Source organism: Amia ocellicauda, chromosome 16 (genome assembly GCF_036373705.1).
Source record: "Amia ocellicauda isolate fAmiCal2 chromosome 16, fAmiCal2.hap1, whole genome shotgun sequence".
Lineage (NCBI taxonomy): Eukaryota > Metazoa > Chordata > Actinopteri > Amiiformes > Amiidae > Amia > Amia ocellicauda.
Window position 1 is genome coordinate 29662371 of NC_089865.1, and position 23917 is coordinate 29686287.

Sequence of the window (23917 nt, forward strand, 5' to 3'; positions counted from 1 at the left end):
CTAGGAGAGAGGAAGAATCTATGTAAAATGTAGCCTCCGGAGACTTTGGTAATAAAAGAGGAGAACCTGGGATACTGTATCTGTTCACCTTGTCCTAAACCAGCATCACTGCCCACAACGTGAACATTTTTCATTGATCTGGATTAAATACAGTAGAGACTTGGTCTTCTACTGGCTGTGGTGTACTGATTGTATATTTACAGTACCGGTCAAAAGTTTTAGAGCACCTACATTTTTCCAGTTTTTATTGAAATTATACAGTTTAATGTCTCAATGTAGTCTGAAATTAAAGCATAGGACAAATAAGCAATTGGAGATAAAAAAAAGAAATCATGGAATCATTTTGTTCAACAAAATTGAACCCCTTAAGCTGACAAACCCCTCTGGAACCCTTTAAAGGGCACCAAATCCATGTGCTTCTCTTTAATCCCATGTGTACTCTTCACTGTTGTGTAGACACTTGGGGATACTTGGTCTGAGAAGGAAGACAAAATCTCAGAAAATATTGAAAATTATGACGTATTCTGGAACCAGACAGTCTACTGATCAAAACAAGACCATCCACGTTTTGGTAGAAGCAACACACACCCGTAGAGAGCTCAACATGTCAAGATGGAAATACACAACGATTTTAAACAATTGGATCTGAACTTCTCTGTATTTGATAGAAACAACAAATAATATATACTGGATTAATCGCTAGGTTGTTCTGAACAAAACAAGCCTATTTACAAAGAGATCCGATCAAAACTGAGTGATCTGTGCCCCTCTGAATGAGACGGCCTTCCCCCGGAGCAGACTGCACGTTTACCCCCGGGCTCTGAATGACGGCGGGCGACACGGAAACTGTAAATCGGATGTGTTTGAGAATGAAATGCGCTGGTAGCCAAGACAATAACCTTTCAAACCACGTGTGCATTGTAGGAATACAGTGTAACTTCTATGCACAGGAGCTGCGTGTAACACTGCAAAATAATGCTTAAGAGGGTGTAGTAACGGAGTATACAACTCTGAAATGGTACATTATTTTTCAGTTTTTGGTAACCTAAACTTTTTTTTTTTAACCTCTGGCAGTTTACCACTTATCTTTGTACCATTTCAGGTTATTCACTGGACTTGAACTGCTTAAATTTCAATAAAAACTGGAAAAATGGGGGTGTTCTAAAACTTTTGACCGGTAGTGTATATCTAAATGAGCAACAGAAAAGCTAATATGTAATAGTATATAATAATAATAATAATAAGGTAATTGTCCGAGTTTTGATCTCTTTGGGAATGTTTGGGGATTCCCCTTTTACAAAAACAAAAGTTGAGCTATAATGTTTGTTTTTTCTCTAGAGATTTGTGGGTGGTGTATGGTTTCAAAGTTCAGTTTAGTTGACTAAAATTGTCTTAAGTGTTTTGTCTTAATTGAACCTGTGTAGATGCACGTTACAATATATATCATTACAAGTTCATTGTTAACTTAAACATTTCCATCCCCTATGTTATTAGATACTTGTTGTCCTTAATGCAAAGCTTGACTGTCTCTGCTCTCCCATCCCAGTTGAGATTGATAAAACCACATTGCAGGAAGTTAAATAGGCCGGTTCCCCTTGTTATTCCTCAAATTTAAATTGCCAAAGCTATCCCCATGTATTGCAGTATTTTCCTTATACGAGACATTTTGAATTGAATGTATCTTTTTAAAATTTGTTTTCACTTGAAATGTCTGTCGTCTTCTCATTTTCCGCTTCACCCCACCTCTCTGGTATCTGATTAGAAACACTGAATGCTGTAACTTTTTATTTCTCTCTCCATATCCTACAATTTTCAACTAACCTTTTCAATGCTGTTTTTTTCCTTTACCTCTTGCATTTGCTTCATTTATATATTAAGTGGTTGCTTAGGTTTAAGGTAAGCGATTCCAGGGCTGACTGTTCTGATGATGAAGAATATCTTGCACAGTAAAGGAAGCGACAATGATATCTTTTAAGGTCTTTTAAAGAATATATATTCTGTGGCAAAACCATTAATGAGTGTATTTATTTTTCTTACGTTTAAAATGACTGGCATTTTGAGAACAGGCAGGCTTTGGCCCAGACAGCTGTGTGGCGACACTGTTATCTAGATTCAGACACAAGTCAGTCTCAAGATTCTACATCTTCATTTCAGTATTTTATTTACTCTGTACTTTTATTTTTTATCAATATCAAGCATCTAAACGTACACAGGAAAAAATAGTTTGTAGCTTTACATTCAGCACTGCAGAATTTTAACCTTGCCTGAGCTGAACTGTTGTAGGTTGAATTTGAATACAGGCAATAAAAAAAACTCACTAAGATATCATCAGAGCTTCCTTCTCTGTCGGGCTATATTCGGTTTGTTCTATACACACACTGTTGAGGATGTTTGCTGTGATATTGGGGGGAGGCCTATCGATATTGTTCAAACACCCCAAATTTGAGTACCTGGCACTCCGAGTTCCCAATTAAAAGCATGTAGGTACCTATCTTGTATCTTGTATCTTTTCCTATGATCATTGTGCACTGGCTTGGACTGAGCATCTCTCGGGCTAGCAGTGTTGCTGCCACTCTGAGTGGATGAAACGTCTAGAAAAATTGACATCCAATTGCAGAGCCTCACTAATAAAATGGAAAAGGTTACCAAGATTAATCACCAGGCACATTTCAATCTGCTTCCAAGTAGACTTGGTAGGCCGCAGTCCTCTTGCTTGATAAGGAAGTTCAACTTCAACAGCCGAGAAAGGTGGCGAACTGATCAGTCGGGAATAATGGCATACGTGTGCCTATCGTCTCAAGGGGACACGCTTTGTATAGAATAAACAAACCCCCCCCCCAGTGCTACAGTAATGCAGCAGGTGCATATTTTACAGCTGATGTAAAACCTGTTATGATTGTATCGGTTCATGTGAAATAAAAAGATTTGATGTGGTTTGGATTTTGAAACCAAAACTAAACGGGATGGACACAGGCCAAATCTGTTTCCACCAATAAGAGGGGGAAGTGTCATAACAGGTTTTACTTCATGTTTCCGAGTTGTTTCTAGTTACCTTCATAGATTTAAGCTGAGAAAAAGAAATGGAGGCTTCTTTGTATAACTGAAAAAATCGAAATAATTTAAACGATGCAATCTGACAAGGTACATGCAGTATGTGTTCAAGATGCTTTAGATTTTTGCATGTAGTAGTTTAAATCTGAAGAGTGCGTTGATAATGACTCAAGAGTTAGGCCTACTTGATTTTTATAGGACAAGGAACTGTTTGGTATCACGGGTGTTCGAGCTATCCAGGGGATAAAATTAAGTAGCCACTGTGTCTGGTAGAAGGAAAACACTTACCAGCCACTTGGTATTTTTACCAGGCAAAAGTAGACATCACCAGTAATACATGAGGGTGTATAAATGTGTCCTGAACACGTTAAAACATGACATTTATTCAGGTAATGAATCAATCGCAATAACAAAAGCTAATCCCACACCCGTATAGACTCTTAGACAGGTGCGTATGAGGGAAAAGGATCTGGATAGAAAAACATGCTCCCACACACTTTCTACTTGCAAGTGTTATATGGTCTTTGACCAAAACATTGCATTCTATTGAATTATAACACTTGCAAGTAGAGACTGTGCGGGGGCATCTTTTTCAAATTAATCAGTCACATATGAAATAACATGGCAGCTGATGGGGATCTGTACACACTAAACTAACACATGAGAATGGGTGTTATATGGTGACACATTGTTGCTCTTCATACTCCTCTTCCTCTTCACTGCTACTCCCTTCTCTGGATTTCCGCATGTCATTAAAAGTCATTACATTTCAAAGTATTTTCTTAAGGCTCTTAAAAGTCATTAAAATTAATGTTGTCATTAAAAGTCATTGTTTATAAGCTACAATGTAAAAGTCTGTTTCTCGCGCTCATCTGCACTCGCATAACAGCAGCGAATAACCTGACACCTGCTTTATCAGCTGAGCGCGCCAGGGCTGAGAGAGGTCCTTTTGGATTGGGTCAAAATGATCATCTCTAGGAATGATGACAGACCGTAACGTCCTTTCCATTGGTCAATACCGCACGCCAGCAAAGACGCGATGCAACAAAGCGCACGTTTCTCTTCAGCACAATCTCCGGTACGCAGCACAAAATGCATGTCTCTATTGCAAATAGTTTCAACACAAATTAATACGTCGTAATTGAATACTTATCTAACACAACAACTTTGTTAAATAAATAAAAATGCATTATTATAGACGTTTGGAAATGGCATAATAACAGCAGTCCTGTCAACTCGTATTATTATTGCCGACATTATCACAACTTTTTATTGTTGTAATTTCAAATGAACTATAAAGGTTGTGACTGTTTGTTTATAAAATAATATTTTGCCGTTACATCTGTAACTGACCAACCGATATGTTTTTCTTTTTCAATTTTTATACAATTTAATTCAGGTTTAGCCAGTTCAGCAATGTGAGCTGCAATGAAAATGCCTTAACATTAGCGTCATTGTGGCAATGTTTTCCGGTCATAACAGCGAAATACAAAATGTATAGAGCCTATCAAATTGATACAATCTACTTGGCTAAACAATTGGCTTTTCCTCTCCACACCTCACTCAAACTGCCGCTCTGTGTTCGGAAACACAACCGTGCATTCGAGTTCCAGCCAATACAGAATAAAGAGCAATAGCTGCTGTGTGTGTATTCATGCGTTTGTTGCTCCTCTTTCCTTTTCTGTCATGTTCGCCTTTTAGGTGGGTTAACATATCAGCTGTGATTCGTGGTAGTTTAATTGCACTGCACATTATTGTACACTCGTGTGCTTCTCTGTAAGGAAGCCATGGGGAACGTTGTAGAGCAGATTTCCACAGATATGCGCAGATCTGCAGAATTGCACTGATTGTGCATATATGGACTTTGTCAATGCAACTATTATAATTCTACAACACTCTGAACCAGGTCATTAAAAAGTCAGTAATTATGACTATGCAAAGTCATTAAAAGTAATTATCTTTCCACATCCTTAACCTGCAGGAACCTAGCTTCTGCTTCATTGCTCTCCATGAAATGTCCTCCTGGACTGAAGGCTGTCCAGATGCCATATATTTTCAAAAAACAAGATATTGCGGTTGGCCAAATAAACCAAGACACCAACACTACAACGTCAACAAATGAATTCGTATTTTGAAACATATCGACCAGTACACTAGGAGAAATTAAAACTAGTTCAGTTCCCGTACACTTGTTGGCTACCTGACAAAGTGGCTGGTAAAAATTGACAGATTTACCCGCCACTGGCTAAATCTACCCGCATTTGGCGGGTGGCGGGTGTTCATTTTATTCCCTGGAGCTATCCCTAGTCTTGATCTTAGAGCGCTTAAGTTCTTAACCAACTTATTGTCTTAATAGGACCAGTTCTCTGTATCTGTGATTTAAAGAGCAAGAAAACCCACCCAACATACACCAAGTCCAGTATGCCGCAGTATATTACTTAGCATGTACCTGCCGAGTGCTTTTCCTCAACATAGAGCAAACATTCCTTTTTAATCATTCTGAAGGACCACCTGTACTATCACTTATTTCCCAGCATGCCCCTCTGGTGTGCCCTTTGACCCCTTCCAGAAGACTAGTATATTTCATGCACTGTTTTTAACATCTTCTAAACACACACCGATATTTCAACCTGTTTCTGTAAGAAGAAAATGAAATGCGCAAAATCCAGAGATGTCATTTAAGAACCTTTTGCGAAACATCGGAAGATTTAAATATATATGCACATACATAGTCAAAAAGTATCTGCAAAGTGTTCATATCTTTTGTGTGTGTGTGACCCAACTCCTGAATTTGTGTGCAACCGTAAGCATGGAACCTCTATCTATTTTAGTGACATCTTTCCTTGAAAGTTCACATCTTTCACCAGTACTGGGGTCTACATGGCCACTCCGAGAGCAGCGTGCAGTGATATGATTTTTTGTGGGCTGAAGTAAGAGGTACGGACATTCATCGAAGACTATCAGCACTGTGCAGCGAAGCGTGTACGAATGGAGTGACTGATGTGTAACTGATGAAGAATGATCAGGGTGCCCATCCGCATCCGCATCGGCTACTGAAGGGAACGTTGAACATGTTCGCTCTCATCCTGAACAACAGAAGTGCGACTGTCGAAGTGGCAAACCAACTGTAAATGTAGTCACGGTTCTGCCTATGAAATCATCCACTGCTTCATTAAAGTTTGTGGAAGGTGTGTTCAAACAATTCACGGAACAGGAGGTGGTGTATATGTAGCTTGCGGAAAATCAGCGAGACTGTCGATAAATGATGCACTTGAGTTGTATATTATTAAAACATTGCAGATACTTTTTGACGCACATATACAGACGCATTATCTTTTAATACCTTCAATACCTAGTGCACAGTGCAAACACAAACCTTTTTAGTCAATTATTGAGTCCATTAATTAATTCTGAATACAGGTTGAAGGAAAACTGGAGCAGCCAGTGACTAATTTGGATATTGTATTCTTATTAGTTGAATTATTTTCACTTTACATGCAGATAATGTCCATTTAGCACAAGATGGAGTGAAGCTGTTGTGTTTGGCTTCCTGGAGCCTGGCTCATCATAGGTCGTTAGTGCTCATCGCTGTGCACATGCACCGTTATTGGGCTCTCCTGTCCCTCTGTCATTGAGAGAGATGCAAAGATTGCTTTTTTTATAGTAGTGTGGTCCTCAGTACTCTTGGATCATCACTTGAGCAAAGGAGAGAGATTTCCCTAAAGAGTTAAGGCGTGTCACTGCAGTTAGAGTTCCAATTCATTTACTAGCTCACACAGAATTGCTGTTTGCTTTGTGCTGAAAATGACACCACTTAATTTCCTAGACCAAACCAAGCTCTCAGTCAATTTAATTCAAACCAATCGGGTGCTTAGCAATGCAGTGACTTGTCCAGAGTCATTTATAATAGGTATTGGGTCAGATTTCAGGAAGATTAAGAATATCTGTAAGCAATACATAGACTTCATATGTATGCTTTTATTTGGGTCGGTAGTAGACCATACTTGTATTGATATTCTGCCTTCTATGGTCTTATCTCTGGAAAGTAAGTCATGGTAATTTAAAGTCCTCCACAGGAATTCTTAATGTGAAACTGAACACCCAAGCTTGTTGATGCATTTCAGTCAGTCTTCACTGATAAGTCTTTCAAGATAATTTCTTGGGTCACATAAGAATTGTCCGATTGCTAACAGCCTTTAATTCTCCTAGCTGGGTGTGGCACATACTGCAGTACTTCCTTGTCAAATGCTTTGTCAGAATTGAGCAGCACACACTCTGTGAAAGTAACAAGCCTAGGTATTTATTTATGTATGTATTTATTTTTTGCAGATGACGGTAGTTATTTTTTGTTAGTAAGGGAAAATGCATGGAGTTTTTATTCCGTTCCCCAGTTTTGTTGTTGTTGTTGTTGTTGTTTTTGTTCCTCCCCCAAAGTGAAACGCTAGTAGTAGGCCCCAGCCCTAGTCTTCCCTGTCACACAATTGCTGCCCCCCCAGCTGTGCCCATTGTGAGTGACAGCATCTCTCTGCCTTTGCTGTTGCAGGTTAGCACACAGAACATGAAGATGGGTGGCCTGCCCCGCACCACCCCCCCGACCCAGAAACCGCCAAGCCCCCCAGTGTCAGGGAAGGGAACCATTGGGTATGTATGACGACAGGTGGCACTGAGACGAGATGATGGTCATCATAATCCAATGCAGCTTTTGGAAGAGCACCTTTTATAACTTCAGTGTTTCACAAAACCTTTTTTTTGTTTTCTCTAAAGAAAAGTTTTTAAACAGTCAAGTTAGATTTGATATTTGCGTTGTATTGAGCAAATCAATTTTAAAATCAATTTTTAGGTTGTCTTTTAAAAATTATATCTTATCATTGACGCAGGGCCGACCTTGCTCGGTTGATTGCCTGTAAGTCCTAATGCTGGACGATGTGGACATTGTGCCTCCATCTCGGTGTACAAACGTACATGGGTCAGGCAAGACTAGTTGTGGAACCTCAGCCATCTCCTCGGCACCTTAACTGTGGGGTTTCTATGGCTCCGTTTGCCCTGCATAACTATGCGTGTGTGTGCGTGTGTTTAATTGAAATCTAGGTCACAGATAAAGATGTCAGCATCCCCCCCACACCTGTAATTAATTGGTTATATCTGATTCTTCATGCAGCTGTATGGCAGGCTACCACACTTTTGTTTTAAGGTTCTTCCTAAAAAAAAGTACTGACCTTTACTGTAGTATATCCATCCCCCTAAGTGCAACACTGAGTAGGAACCCCCACCTTTGCGTGCAATAGCTACCACAATTCCTCTTATTATTCCATTGATTCCTGAATGGGAATCTAGATTAATGCACATGGGCTCAATTTCTCACTTTGGTTTCACTGACAAGTAGGAATGCAAAATAGGATCTCTGTACAAATTGAAAATCCAAGGTGAAATGGAGGCTAGTCTGAATCATAGACCATGCATCTGGACTATTTATTAATCCCCTGCTCATCATTTTATTGGGCACATTTACAGCTGCTCATCACCAGACAACTTGATATCATCTTTCTATTAGATGCGTATTTTTCTGTGTCATTAAAATTCTTACATAAATACAGACTGGCATAAAGAGTTCTGGGTTCCCTGGAGGGCCCGTTTTCACAAGGTGATTTTGGATTTCAGTCAATCAGTCACCTCTTGGAGACACCCTGTTCTCCCTTTGCCATACTGAGGCCTCATTAGACTGAGACTAGCGGGTTAGTGATATATATCCTAAGGAAAGTGACATGGGCATGAGATACAAAAGGGTGTAATAAAGCAGAATGCCCCTAAAAGAGCATGCTGGGACATAAGAAATGTACACACACATTGTGTGGCAGGCCCTGTCTTGCAGAGGGAGGAAGGGAGGCAGGCAAGTAGGTGAATGTTTAGCAGCCAGCAGCTGTATTCAGCCAGCTGTGCAACCCCAGAGAGCTTTGATTAGAGGTTATAGGAAGGTTCGGCTTGCCATGAAACTACCCCACTGCTGGACTGCTTCCCAGGCAGAGCGAGGACCAAACGGTTCAGGCAGAGCTCGCGGTGGGTGAGGAACAGCTTTGTTTTCCCCTTTTGAAACTGTTTGATGGTCTATCTAAGCAGCATCTGAAAGCCAGTGGTCTTCAAACCTGGATACATATAGTGTGCTTTTCTGGTTGCTGTTTTGCAAAATAAATTTAAATGTATGCAATCAAGGTACCCAAAGAATACCTAGCACCAGTACTAAGTAGCATTTTAGACTAAAGTAGAAGAAACCTCACTTATGTCTAGTACGCCTGCTATGGTGTGCATAGGTCCTCTTCCAACGATTTGAGTTGTGTAGGGAAACCCAGCACAGATTCATCTGTTTCCTAGTCACGGGTTAAAAAAACCACAAAGCCCTTGCATCTCGCTTGCTTGTCCCGGGTCCAGCTGGCACGTTTCATGCTGTGCCCGAACATTAGACCAAATGCTCCCCTACTACCTCTTATTGCAGTCCCAGCTCTGACACTGATGAACAGCATGAAGGGAAGTTTTCCAAATACACTAGTAAGGGCTCCAGTAACCAGTGCCCAGCCCTCATCTCGCTCACGCGCTCTCTCTGGCATCGTTACCCCTGCCTGGCATCCTGCAGCATGGCAATCCGTTACTGGCATGTGCGGCCCCTCACTGTGGCGCTGCAAAGCCATCTGGGAGCCCATGTGGAGTTCAGCTTTCTGTTCTGGGCATGACGAACTCTCAATCTTTCCACCTCAGATCTGCTGCTCTCGGCTGTTTTGTAAGTCATGTAAATTTTGTTTGTGCGCGTCTCCTTTTCCTTTTTTTTGCTGCAGATTGCGGAGACGCAATTTATGAAGAATTAGTCGTATTGTTACATTTAAAACACTCGGTTGACCAAAGTTATTAAAGTAAAGCACCTTAATTAAGGATAAAATGACTGTCTGCCCTTAAGAAGTAGCACATGAACTACAGCCTCCTGCCACTTCACTGCTCCATTTGAAGCATATTTTTTCCATTAGTATTTCATGCTTCCTCATTCCCTGCTGATCCGTCAGCTGTTTGATTGCAGAGGGCCCCTGGAAAGTCATCTCGGCCCCTCCCAAGAAAAACACCCTTCATGAAACCCTGCTTCATGATTTAGATATTTGAATTGGGAGCAGGAAATTCCCCTCTATAGAAAAGGGTTGTTCACATAGCAGCCTGTCTATTGTTGACATTAAGCTGAATGAATACAATTTCTGTGTATACTCCCACTACCTGTAATCTTAGCTGCCTTTTCATACCGACCAATTTCCATATGGTGGTGGGGGAGGAAAGTTGGTACTACAGGCATTGTATGCTGTGCCGAAGCCATTAGTTGTGGCCATTCACGACTAATTTGTATTGCTTCAGCTGGAGACAAAATGATACCGTATCAGGTTATGCCAGTAGTGTGCCCACAGGGTGACCTTAGGCCTTATTAAAGCAATCCCTTGGTGGATTTGAATTTAATTACCCTTTTCCTCAATGAAGCATTACTGTCTACATCAGCATGTTCAAGGGCAGGTTTTTCTCGCTCTTCTTGGAAGCAATGGTGGTTCTGGGGTCGAAGTCCAGTTATGACATCCCTCTGTACTCAGTTTTTCTGTTCAGTGATATTGGCATCGCTTGCTTGGAGGAACCGTGCATTCACAGGTAAACGAACAAGAAAATAATCCAGGTTCCAAGCGGTCTCCAGACTGTAATCTGATTTTGTATGTAACCTTTAATGAGTCTCTCCTGCAGGTTTCCTGGTTGAGTATGCTTCAGTCTTTCATGACTTTGGAACCATTTACAGATGTGTCCGAAAGCTCACTGGAATAAGTTGTTGGGAGGTACCCGTATCTGCCCTTTCAAAAGCCTAAAAAAGCACTAACAACCAGGGTAAATGACAGAGCTCTGCAGGTTAGCGAGAAGCTGGATTCAATTTGAAGATGCTCCTAGTTGTCATCCTCTATAGCTGCTGAGTTGGGTGAATCAGTGATTGAGGGGAAAAGTGACACCGCTGTTGACTGGCATCCTGGCTTTCTTTTGCAAATACTTTCCAACACTAAGCACCATGCTCTGTTTCCTGAAGGAGCAAGCTGGTGGCAAGGAAATTTTTTTTTTTTTTTTTTTTTAATTTGAAGGTACTACTTCCTTTCCATTTGTTTGCTAATTATCTAAATGGATTGGCTGTGTGCCTAGTTCACACGGTGCAGTGGTTTTTTTTTTTTGGTATGATTATCAAAATGTATCTGATGTAGGTCAGGTGGTCACACATCTTAACTGGTTTTAATATGAGGTTAAATTCAATGCAATGCAGAGGGTTTTTGCTAATGCAGAGTGTAGGAGGACAAACTCACCAGATGAAATGACTCGGCTTCGTCCTCCTCTCTGCAACAGGCAATCGCCTCAGCAGGCAATTTTAGGCTGAGCAGCTTGTTGCCACTGGAGCCGGCACCAAGCTTTCATCAATCCTGCTATTGAAGGGGAATCGACGCACACAACCTACACTAGAAGTGTGCCGGAGATTTCTTTTTCCTCCCTTTTCAATTTCTGTTCACGCTTTTCAATCTCAAACCCCCTCAGGAGGTTCCTGTAGGATGGTGGGATTATGTGGGTTTCTATATTGAAAAATATAAAATAGAGGAGGTTGGGGATTAACTTATACCTTCCTGAGCTTACGTTGCAGAAAGGTGGAAAAAAGGAGGAAAAAGTTCATAAGAAGTTTTTTTGTTTTTTATTTTACGTTATTTTCCCTTTTCTTAAAAATAAAATCTATATCTTTTATAAATGTTAAAATGCTTTCGTACCCTCCTGCAGGCGGCACTCTCCCTATCGAACCTTAGAGCCAGTTCGCCCTCCTGTGGTTCCTAATGACTACGTGCCAAGTCCGACACGCAACGTGGCCCCCGCACAGCAACAGAGCCCGGTCCGAACTGCTTCTGTAAACCAGAGGAACCGCACTTACAGGTACCCCTCACCCCCCGCCTGTCTTCTCTCTTTATCTTTCATTTTGAGCTTCACCACCCTCTGCTACGGTGTAGACACAGGCCTCCTCTAGGGGCATGGCTTGGCCTGCGTCTGCTTCAGCCGCCACTAGATTAGAAACTGCTCTAGAAGACAGCGTGCCACTGCTTTTTCTACAGGACAAGATTTGAATCCTCAACCCCTTTTTGTTGCGTGTGGGTGATATTTTTATTTAGATATTACTGCCATGTTAGGGGTCCGCCCTGCAATCAAGCCGACCAGATGCAGTGTAAGGTCTTTAAAAATGTCCTGTTCCCATTTTGAGTTCTCTGCAGAAAACTGTCCAGAACTATCTAGAAGAAAGTCTTGGAATATAAAGAAACTTTGCTGCAGATGTCAAAGGAAAAAATGGGAGAAAAATTTAGTTGTTCCAAATCATTTTAAAGTTTGCCTAAATCCACCCACGCTCTGGATGTCAGTCATTCATTTTAAATACTCTTGGATGAAAAGAGGCAGTAAGCATTTTTTTTTTTTTTTTGGCTTCCATCTGCTGCGGAGATGCGAATAACACAGAACAGCTTGGCATCACAGTAAAGAAAAACTGAAAGTATGAAGCGATACTCTCATCCTGAAGCCTTCAATTTCAAAGTACCTGTGGGTAATTCGAGGATCAGCTGATATACGAATGAAATATTCAGATTCCATACCTGATATTATACACAATAACTAACTCTTTATCAAGGGCACTGGCTTTTTACTAGCCTTTTTCCAAATGTATTCACATTGGTGCCATTCAACAGGTGGGCAGCCTCTCTAGGCGATAGAATTGCAGACCAGCCCACATGACCCTGCTAACCAGTGAAGTGATGGGTTCCTCAATTTTTTTATTTATTTTTTTAATCTTTTGGCAGTGGTTCACTCATTTTATTGGAACACAATTGATTTTTTTTTTTTTTTTTTTTTTTTTTTTTTTTGGGGATTAGCTTGACTGTGTAAATGCTTTGAGCGATTCTTGAAAAGTGAAAAGCATCCTTCTGAGCTTCCAAGTACAGCACGGCAAGTTCCCCAAAAACTCTAATCTTACACTTCGCCGTAAATGATCTTTTCAGCTTTTTCGCTTGATCTCTATGCTCTTCATCTGGTACATTTGTGATCAAAGTCCTCCCAAGATATGTAGAGGATTTCGAAAAAAGAAAATCGCCTTTTTTTTTTTTACGGAAGCGATGCGTGTGAAGTGTCAGACCAGAATTATCTGTGGGAATCAAAGTGACGGAGAAAACGCACTGACTGCCTATGACAACCTCATCATAAACACTAATGCAGTGCTTTGAGCCAGAAGAGGACAACAAATACAAAATCTAAATCTAAATATCTTTAGCTCAAGTCCTATTTTTAGCCAAAACTTGCGGTTTCTGCTGAATTTCTCTCTCCATATTTAAGGCTCATGGTTTTTGACTTTGGCCGTGTCAGACGTCTTTAGCTCTGCAGTTCTACAATGCTGTCCTATTTCAGTGAATGCTGCTAGCCTAGAGACCAGTGTGGACCTCTCTTCGCTGGCACTGGATCTCCAGGTTCATTTGCTCTTGTGGAAATTCTCTGAGGGATGTCCTTGTTTTGCTGAGGTATTGTTCCAGTGTTATGGTCATGTGAAGATAGAGGGGCCCAGGCAGAAAGCCAGTTGAAAGTCGAACACGAAGATCAACCAGTGACCTGCAAACCGTACACATTATTGATGTTTCTCCTGCCATGAGGGTCAACTTAATAAATCCCAGGAGGCAGCAGTAATCTCTTGCTAATCTCTGGGGTTTGCATACTGTAGACTTATACACTCACCTAAAGGATTATTAGGAACACCTGTTCAATTTCTCATTAATGCAATTATCTAACCAACCAATCACATGGCAGTTGCTTCAATGCATTTAGGGGTGTGGTCCTGGTCAAGACAATCTCCTGAACTCCAAACTGAATGTCTGAATGGGAAAGAAAGGTGATTTAAGCAATTTTGAGCGTGGCATGGTTGTTGGTGCCAGACGGGCCGGTCCGAAAATGCCTTGTTGATGCTAGAGGTCAGAGGAGAATGGGCCGACTGATTCAAGCTGATAGAAGAGCAACTTTGACTGAAATAACCACTCGTTACAACCGAGGTATGCAGCAAAGCATTTGTGAAGCCACAACACGTACAACCTTGAGGCGGATGGGCTACAACAGCAGAAGACCCCACCGGGTACCACTCATCTCCACTACAAATAGGAAAAAGAGGCTACAATTTGCACAAGCTCACCAAAATTGGACAGTTGAAGACTGGAAAAATGTTGCCTGGTCTGATGAGTCTCGATTTCTGTTGAGACATTCAGATGGTAGAGTCAGAATTTGGCGTAAACAGAATGAGAACATGGATCCATCATGCCTTGTTACCACTGTGCAGGCTGGTGGTGGTGGTGTAATGGTGTGGGGGATGTTTTCTTGGCACACTTTAGGCCCCTTAGTGCCAATTGGGCATTGTTTAAATGCCACGGCCTACCTGAGCATTGTTTCTGACCATGTCCATCCCTTTATGACCACCATGTACCCATCCTCTGATGGCTACTTCCAGCAGGATAATGCACCATGTCACAAAGGTCGAATCATTTCAAATTGGTTTCTTGAACATGACAATGAGTTCACTGTACTAAACTGGCCCCCACAGTCACCAGATCTCAACCCAATAGAGCATCTTTGGGATGTGGTGGAACGGGAGCTTCGTGCCCTGGTTGTGCATCCCACAAATCTCCATCAACTGCAAGATGCTATCCTATCAATATGGGCCAACATTTCTAAAGAATGCATTCAGCACCTTGTTGAATCAATGCCACGTAGAATTAAGGCAGTTCTGAAGGCGAAAGGGGGTCAAACACAGTATTAGTATGGTGTTCCTAATAATCCTTTAGGTGAGTGTATATATATAAATATATACAGCTCTGGAGACCACTTAAAATTGATTTCTGATCTTGGAGTGGTCTACATTTTTTTCCATAGCTGTATATAAATTTTTTGCTTGCAAAGTCTTGGGTGTCTAGTCAAGCTTAGCCATTGGTTTAGATATTTTTGGCATCCCATTAGTGTACCGATGTGGGGATGTTTTTTTTTAGTACTAACAATTAAAGTTTCATCTTCTCCAATTCCGCACATCCATTTGTTTCTGTGCTCAACGTCATTACTCGGTCAGATTTGGCTTCAGTAACAATCTGCTTAACCAGCCAGGCTTTGCCTTTCGTCTCCTGTTTCACTTTTCTGCGGCTCTTGTTTTTTTTTTTTGTTCCTTGATTTTGTTTTTCCTGTTTTTTCTTCTTCCATGGTAGTAACCTTCATCCCAGCTCACCTTACATTCAGTAAAAGTCTGAAAACACCTGCTGTGCTCTGTGGCTTTCTTTCTGCTCATTTACCTCTGGTCATATCTAAGGTAGTCTGTCTTGGAGTGGGGGTTGATAAACAACTATTTGAGCTTTCTGTATAAGGTGGCTCTTCGTATAGATAAGACCCTTCTGTAAATTGAGGTCAAATACAGGACCTCATGCACCGCAGCATTTTATAGCACTCGATTGGCCAATAGGTTTGGTTTTATTGCTTAAGAAGTTAGTTATGGTTGTTTATTAGTACTACCATGTTAATGAGATTATCCACCTTAGTTTGATATGAATTACCAGATACAAAGTCTTGGGTTCATTTTATCTTGGTCCGGATTTACTCTGGTTTTCGGCTTTGCGACGTTTCCTCAACCAGATCTTTAACAAGAACAACACGGATCAATCCCCCACTTCAGCACAGACTCCCTCCAACAGGCATTTGACGGTGCTGCTTGTTTTATTTCTACATCTATCTATAAATCGATTAATTGACTCCAACGAATGGTTTACTACATTTCCACATTCAGTCATGAACGCGCCGACGAGTGCGGGGTAGAAGGGCAGTTACAGGCCGGAGTGGGCTACCCTGGCAGGCTGCCCCCATTCTCGATATAACGCGTCGCTCCCTGCCCTCCTTCCACACAGCAGCAGTGGCAGTAGTGGCGGCAGTCACCCCAGCAGCCGGAGCAGCAGCCGGGAGAACAGTGGCAGTGGCAGTGTGGGGGTGCCCATCGCAGTGCCCACCCCCTCTCCACCCAGCGCCTTCCCAGGTAAGGACATACACCCTGCCGTTTGATTGGCCACACCAATGTCAGCTGATGCCAGCTCCTGTTTCTGACTGAAGGGCCAGTCTGTTTGCAAGGCAGTTACAAGGGGTTTAAAATATAAGTGAAAGGTGTTTAGTAGGCAATCAGACCAATAGTGACCTTATTGTGGGGACAATCCCAATTTAAAACTAGTCACATGTGGTGTTTGGTCTTTGTTTGGTGCCTTAGTCACATCTCTTTAGTGTAGTAAAGGTGCTCCCAGATCTCCCAGTTAGAATCAGACCCTCTGATTCAGGTGAGTGTGCATGGAAGATAATCTCAGTTCAGTTCCAGTGAGCCTCTGTCCTGGGAGAGAAGTCCCATACGTTATTCTCCAAAGTAATTTTGGGATTTCAAAATCAATCTGCAAAAGAAAGGGTAATGTGAGAAATTTGGTCCAGCCTGAAATAACTTTTTCACTACTGCATTATGACTTCCAGATAGGCGTTGTTAAATTTGGGGAACCAATTAGGATATAATGTTAAAGAAAACACAAAATCCATACATCTGTTCCCTCAGTTTATTGAGTTTTGAAATGCTCTAAATGTTCTTTGTTGTAGTTGTAATGGAATCTAAAATCTTTCTTCTGATCCTCAGTTTTGCAGCCATTTTGTCTTGGTTCACACTGTCATTGCTTTTCATTCAAAGCTTGTGCTTTCACTTAAAAGTAAATACGTTGGCTATGGCGCCTCGTTCCAAAGGTTTTATTTGTTTTATTTATGCATTTAAAATGTAACCCAGTAAAGGTGATACAGTATTATCCAGACCTGACTGTGCAAATATACACAGAGCTCTATTGTATTGAAAGTTCATGGTTAAAGTACTTTTTTCCATATTGCTACATTTTGCTTTATATGATCTTTTGCACACATGTAACAAAGCCAGTATAATGTTTACACTGCAATGAAAACTGACAGTTTCTGAGAGAAACCATGGAAAGGTTTTGTCAGTTTAAAAGTCCTTAAGATAGATAAAATCTTTGTATGAAAACATGAATTTGAAATTGGAGGAGTAATGGCTGTCATTGTCTGTATTCGTGAAGAAATGTGATTTGAATAGAGCGCACACTAGTCCCTGTTCTGAAGCAGGAGTGGTTAACCAGGGGGACGTGAACAATGAAAGGAAAGCTTGCTATTTTTTCCGCAGCACATTTTTTTTTTTTTTTGCTTTGAAGCTCAAGATTGCTTTTAGACCAGAACAGCATCTAACTTGCACTTTGAAGGCTTTCTAATCCCAGCTAACCTTTTCTCCTCCATGAAACGACTAAAAACCAAAAACGACCAACACTTTCTCTCTTGGTCCTCCTCCCCGTCTCTCTCCTCTCCTCTTCCTCAAGCCTCCGCTGGTGCTGCTGGCACTCCCCCTGCTCCCCCTAACCCTGCTCCCTCCTCCTCCGCCCCTCCTAACCCTCCTCCTCCTGCTCCTGCTCCCTCCCCCACCCCTCCCTTGGAGGCAGCCGCTGTGGCCCAGCAGACCCCTTCAGAAAGCCTCCCCTCTCAGCCTCCCCCTTCTGCCTCTGTCGCCACCGCCGCCGCCACCACCTCTGCCGCCACCACCAACCCCGCTCCTCCTGCGACAGGTGAGTGTGCCCCCCTCCTGCCCTGCCCTGCTGCCATGCCATCTTCAATCCAGGCATGGACCGAGCGGTGGACAGCTCTGTGTACCAGCCACGCTTCACCCCCTGCACTTTCTTTTATTCCCTGTTCAGATATCCACCTATATCACCTCCAGCTCACCACAGTGATCTGTCCTGCGTTGAGGCAGTGGGGCAAAGGTCACACGCGGTGGCATTGAGTCACATGCAGTCTTGAGTCCTGTCAGGACCTTGATTGGCATGGGTTGGCCTTGGTGTTGCTCTGCCATTTTCCACTGCGAGATTGTGCCAAGTCAACACCACATGGGTGAACGACTGAATTCGACCCACAAATAAGGGGTGGGAATGAACCCAAAGTTGCAGGCTCCAGTCCCGTACCATTTTTAGCAATTGCTAAACCATAATAGGCGTCTTTAGAAGTAAACCTTTAAAAAGGACACACACTCTAATATACTCCACAGCAGCTCATGTATTTGATGGCATTGATGGAGTAAGTGATTTGAACGTCTGAAAAGGGTGAAAGTGGGTTAAAAGTACCTGCAATGCACCTGCATCACTTTGCTAGTGAAATGATTCTTCACAAAGCCTCTGGTGATCAACCCGTAGCTGCTGAGATTTGTCAGGCATTCTTAATGGAAGAAATTTAACTTTGTTTGGAAATGAATGATCAACCTGAGGTTTGTCCTTGTGCTATTTGGCTATTAACAAAAGTCGACGTGCTGGGGAGATTAGTCGCAAAGGTCTATTGACTTGGCACAAGCAATATTTTTTGCGGGGGAGTGAGTATGATTAAAAGTGGTATTTGATGACAGTTGTAACATACTTTGATTATCAGAAATGAAATATTTCAGGAAGATATTAGGACCTTAATTAGCCATCTAATTGTGGGTCAAGCAGGCCTTGAACATTGTTAGATGTTTAGCAGATTGGTATTGTCTGCTTGTGTCCTCAACCACTATCCTCAACTGCAGGAGGATCATTTCACCATCTCGAGCCCCAGCAAGGCTCTTTCTGTGGTGACTACCTGAGAAAAACACATACAATACATTTGTGAGTTTTTATTTTTTAGAGTAACCAAACCTTTTATTTTATTTAGTTGCTGTTCCATAGTGATGCATGCGAGCATGGATCGTGTTTGACTGAATGTTTTTTTTTTTTATTATTATTATTATGCTGTTGGGATTGGGGGGGGGGGTCAGTGGTATAAGATGGCACACTGAAGAGGAGATTGACAGTTTAGAGAGATTCTTAGAAGTCTCCAAGCGCAGTTCGTCACTCTGTGAATGAAGATTGTGAAGAAGCTGGGCATACGGAAGGGTCACTCTAGCATTAGTGGAAGTTCCCCTCAATATTGACGGCATCCCAGGAGACAAGAAAGACTGTATTGAGGACCCAACATCTCAACAAGTGTTAGTTCAAACTTGAGCAATTATATCCTTGGGTCTCAAACCCATTTCCTCAAGTGTCTTCTGGTTCTAGTTCCTATGCTATGAGTAAATCCCATGAAACCTTTTCTCCTCCTTCAACCCCTCCGTAGTCATTAGCACTGGAACCACCAAGGATGGAGAAATATTAGTCTCCCTCAAGCCTCCACAAATATGTTATATACTGATGTTTATTACAGCATCATGTGTGATTAGACTGGCTCAACTGATATTCGCTATGTCTCTGTGTACTTTGTGCTTACATTTAACTCTTCTTTTCTACCAGTATGATTTCAGACGCTTCCTAAAGAAGTGCGTTTCTGATGTTGTGATCTGTGGTTAGATTACTTACTGCCGCATCCTTGATACATTCCCTCTAGTGAATATGAATGTAATTTCTGACCCTTGAGTATTAAGCTGCAGTAAACAACTTAATCACTCACGAGGACATTTCTCAAGGGAGAAGTGTTTAGCAGGCCTGCAACTTTGATACAGAACACAGGTTATTATCCCTAGATTATTATTACTTTCCCTCAGGAGAATGTTTTTCAAGAGAAGCGTCTAGAATTGACTAAACCCATTAATCAATCCCACTCTGAGAACGAAGGGCATCATCTATGCTATTTACACAATGGCAGTCTGTGGCAAAGTGTATCTGAAAATCCATTTTTATATCTTACAAGTTGATTTTGCACATTTATAAAGTTCCCTTTTATTATAATTTTGTCATTAGTTGTGCTGCACAAGTGTTTTTCTTTATTGCATATTTTTTATTATAAGATATTTTAAATGTTTCCAAGCAATCTTCTATTTATATACAGTACTGTGCTAGAGTTTTAGGCAAGTATGAAAAAATGCTGTAAAGTAAGAGTGCTTTAAAAGATAGATTATATTTATCAATTAACTAAATTGAGTGAACGGAATAAAAATCTACATCAAATCCATATTTGGTGTGACCACCCTTTGCCTTCAAAACGGCATCAATTCTTCTAGGTACACTTGCACAAAGTCAGGGATTTTGTAGGCATATAGTCAGGTGTATGATTAAGCAACAAAACAGGTGCTAATCATCAATTCAATATGTATGTTGAAACAATCATTAACTGAAACAGCTGTGTAGGAGGAATAAAACTGGGTGAGGAACAGCCAAACTCAGCTAACAAGGTGAGGTTGCGGAAGACTGTTTACTGTCAAATGTCATACACCATGGCAAGACTGAGCACAGCAACAAGACACAAGGTAGTTATACTGCATCAGCAATGTCTCTACCAGGCAGAAATATCAAGGCAGAAGGGGTTTCCAGATGTGCTGTCCAAGCTCTTTTGAAGAAGCACAAAGAAACGGGCAACGCTGAGGACCGTAGACGCAGTGGTCGGCCAAGGAAACTTACTGCAGCAGATGAAACGCATCATGCTTACTTCCCTTCGCAATCGTAAGATGTCCAGCAGTGCCATCAGCTCAGAATTGGCAGAAAACCGTGGGACTCTGGTACACCCATCTACTGTCTGGAGAAGTCTGGTCAGAAGTGGCCTTCGTGGAAGACTTGCACCCAAAAAGTCATACTTCCAACATGGAAACAAGGCCAAGTGACTCAACTATGCATGGAAACACAGGAACTGGGGTGCAGAAAAATGGTGCTCTGGACTGATGAGTCAAAATTTGAAATATTTGGCTGTAGCAGAAGGCAGTTTGTTCACCGAAGGGCTGCAGAGCAGTACACGAATGAGTGTCTGCAGGCAACAGTGAAGCATGGTGGAGGTTCCTTGCAAGTTTGGGGCTGCATTTCTGCAAATGGAGTTGGGGATTTGGACAGAATTAATGGTCTCCTCAATGCTGAGAAGTACAGGCAGATACTTATCCATCATGCAATACCATCAGGGAGGCATCTGATTGGCCCCAAATTTAATTTGCAGCATGACATCGACCCCAAACATACAGCGAAAGTCATTAAGAACTACCTTCAGCGTAAAGGAGTCCTGGAAGTGATGGTATGACCCCCACAGAGCCCTGATCTCATAATCCCCAAGATGTTTGGGCCAACCTACCTGCCGAGTTCCTGCAAAAACTGTGTGCAAGTATACCTAGAAGAACTCATGCTGGCAAAGTGTTGTCACACCAAATATTAATTTGATGTAGATTTTTCTTACATTTACTCACTTTGCATTTAGTTAATTGATAAATATAATCTATTAACATGTCTATTTTTGAAAGCATTCTTACTTTACAGCATTCTTTCACACCTGCCTAAAACTTTTGAACAGTACTGTATATTTTAGGAGCATATTGAGAGCTCTTATTTCCTTGTCGAGGGAAGGAAAAGAGGAGATTGTTACAGTGTTTTGGGGCTGCCCTTGGTTCTGCCTGTTTCTGTGTTTATTTTTATCAACTCATCGTTTTGGCGTGTTCCAGGTCACGGCCCCCAGTTTTACAGCATGAACAGGCCCGTGTCCCGGCACAACACACCTGCGATTGGGGGGTCTCTGCCCTACCGCCGACCCCCCTCAGTGACTTCCCAGCCAACCCTGCAGAACCAGGTCAACGGAGGCCCCTATTACAACCAGAGTCAAGGTATGATGTCTACTTCCTGTCCTCACATTTCTCCAGGGTCTTCAGACTCCAGTTCCCGTGTATGATTGTGGAAAACCTGAAACCTTTGACCTGGCCCTTGCCTGAGAAGGAAATGTATCTGAAATACATGTGTGTAATGTTCCAGTGCCATCAAATTCAAATATAACAATATTAATCATTAGATCCTGATCACACTGAGCTTTTTTACATGTTACATGGGTCAAAAAGGAGGCAGGATGACTGTCTTTAGTTTCCTAGGTTTAACCCCAGAAATATTCAGCACTGTAGAGTTTTACAGTGTTTTTATTTTATTTCCTCATGCACAAGTAACGAGCCTGGCATAGCTTTCACAGAGTAAAGTGCAACAATGACATTGTGTTTGGGTATGGCTGAGAAAGCTTCAGCCCTCAAAATTAGTTTTTCCTTTTTTGGTGACGAAAATTTGCAGAGGCCTGCTCTTCTATGGCTTCGTGGGGGAATAGTCTTTGTGTTCCTGGGGTGTTCCTCTTACTAACAGGGTTTCCCTACCGTCCACTGTGGTGTATTGCTTGCTGCGCGATGGGCCTTCTTTCATGTCAGTGTTTGTCCGCACACTTGACTAACTGGCTTTTTATTTTGTCTGTTTCTCTACTTATGCCTCTGTCTCTCTCCCTCTTTCTCTCTATCTCTCGCTCTCTCTCACTCTCACTCTTCCCTGTCCCTTTGACTGTGTGGAGCAGCCTCCCTCGCCCCCCCACCCCCATCCATCCTACAGATTACTCCACAGCTTCCCCTGATGGGCTTCGTGGCTCGCGTTCAGGAGAACAGTAAGTGGCTAAGCTTTGTTCTGGATCCGGTGGGAGCCAGCTGTGTAGCGCGTATCGGCGTTCGCCACCGCTCTGTCCCCGACCATGGCTTCCTGGGTCGAACTGTTCACCTGCCGATAGGTTGCCAGCTTTAGATGCCGCACTGCTCAGACCGTATAGTCTTTAGCGTTGCACTAGTGTGGAGGTGCCTGTTGGGTAGGAAGAGTTGTCCACACACAGCCCAGGATCTTGGCTATCGCAGAGAACATCAATCTTGAAGCAAGGCGGAAGGTCAATTGTGAGATTCTCATTTGAGCTATAGGGTTCACTCTTCTTAACCTGTGGGTTATGTCTTCAGATCTTTCAAAATACAACCACACACTCGCATAGTTTAAAACGGCCTCTTTCCACTATACCTTCACTACCACCAGGCAAACTGACAAAACGTCCAATTAATGCTTTTGAAATCAACAAGTGGGGCGATGCAGTGTGATACAAATTGTTTTGAAAAGGAAAACAAGAATCGTAAGAAGGGCAAATACAACCAGTTTTGCATTTAGTAGAATCCCCAAACCCTTTACAGGTCATTGTAGACTTGTTTTATCCATTATGTTCACCACACATCCAGGAGATTGGAGGCAGAGAAGGATTATCTGCAGGAGGGAGTTTATGGAGTTTAATTGGTGACTGTCCTACCTTCCAGGGTGATCTCTGTAAGGAAACTTTCAATGGCCACAGGTAGTCCGAAGCCTGGCTTTAATGCTTAATCTGAAGTGACGTTGAATGGGTTGATTTTCTCTGTATTTTTAAGTATCCGGAGATAAATGAGACCTATACAAAGAGAGGGGGAGGAAAAGAAAGTTGACTTCCTATTGTTCTCTTTATTGGTAGAGGTGATTTTTTTAAATGGAATGTTTTACTTGCTTATGGGTTCTCTGGGTTCTTCTCCTCCTGAAATAAATAATTTTTCTTGTATTTCTGTCCTCAGATAATGAGTTTTTTTGCCTCCACCTTATCAGTATGAATTTTTTTTTTTTTTTTTTTCCTGGTTGTTGCTTTTTCTTTGATATAGAATGAAAGGCGCCTGTTTTTGGAGACTGACAGTACCGCCAATTTATGTGCTGTTTTGAAAATGTAAATTACATGCTCTTTGCCCATTATATGGGATTGACGATGCAAAATCACAGCACGCTCTCTCTATTAGCTAGTGTGGCAGGGATTGACAATACAATCCATTCTGACTCAGCCACTGATACAGGGCAGCAAATTAAATTTTTATGCCTTAAAAAATAAATTACCTGTAATTCTTTAGGATGTGTATGGATTAAATAGATTTTTTTTTTTT

General features: G+C 41.8%; 1 protein-coding gene across 4 annotated transcripts in view; it reads left to right on the forward strand.

Annotated features, from left to right (window-relative positions):
• Positions 1-23917, forward strand: part of LOC136711897 (abl interactor 2) — a 97463-nt gene that overhangs the window by 67862 nt on the left and 5684 nt on the right. The window contains exons 4-8 of one of the 4 annotated variants that reach the window (XM_066688479.1): positions 7595-7692; positions 11866-12015; positions 16041-16165; positions 21629-21787; positions 22507-22593. In XM_066688479.1, the coding sequence (XP_066544576.1) occupies positions 7595-7692; positions 11866-12015; positions 16041-16165; positions 21629-21787; positions 22507-22593 (619 nt within the window). The remainder of the gene's footprint in view (positions 1-7594; positions 7693-11865; positions 12016-16040; positions 16166-21628; positions 21788-22506; positions 22594-23917) is intronic. The other 3 variants (XM_066688480.1, XM_066688481.1, XM_066688482.1) reach the window with 3 other exon arrangements.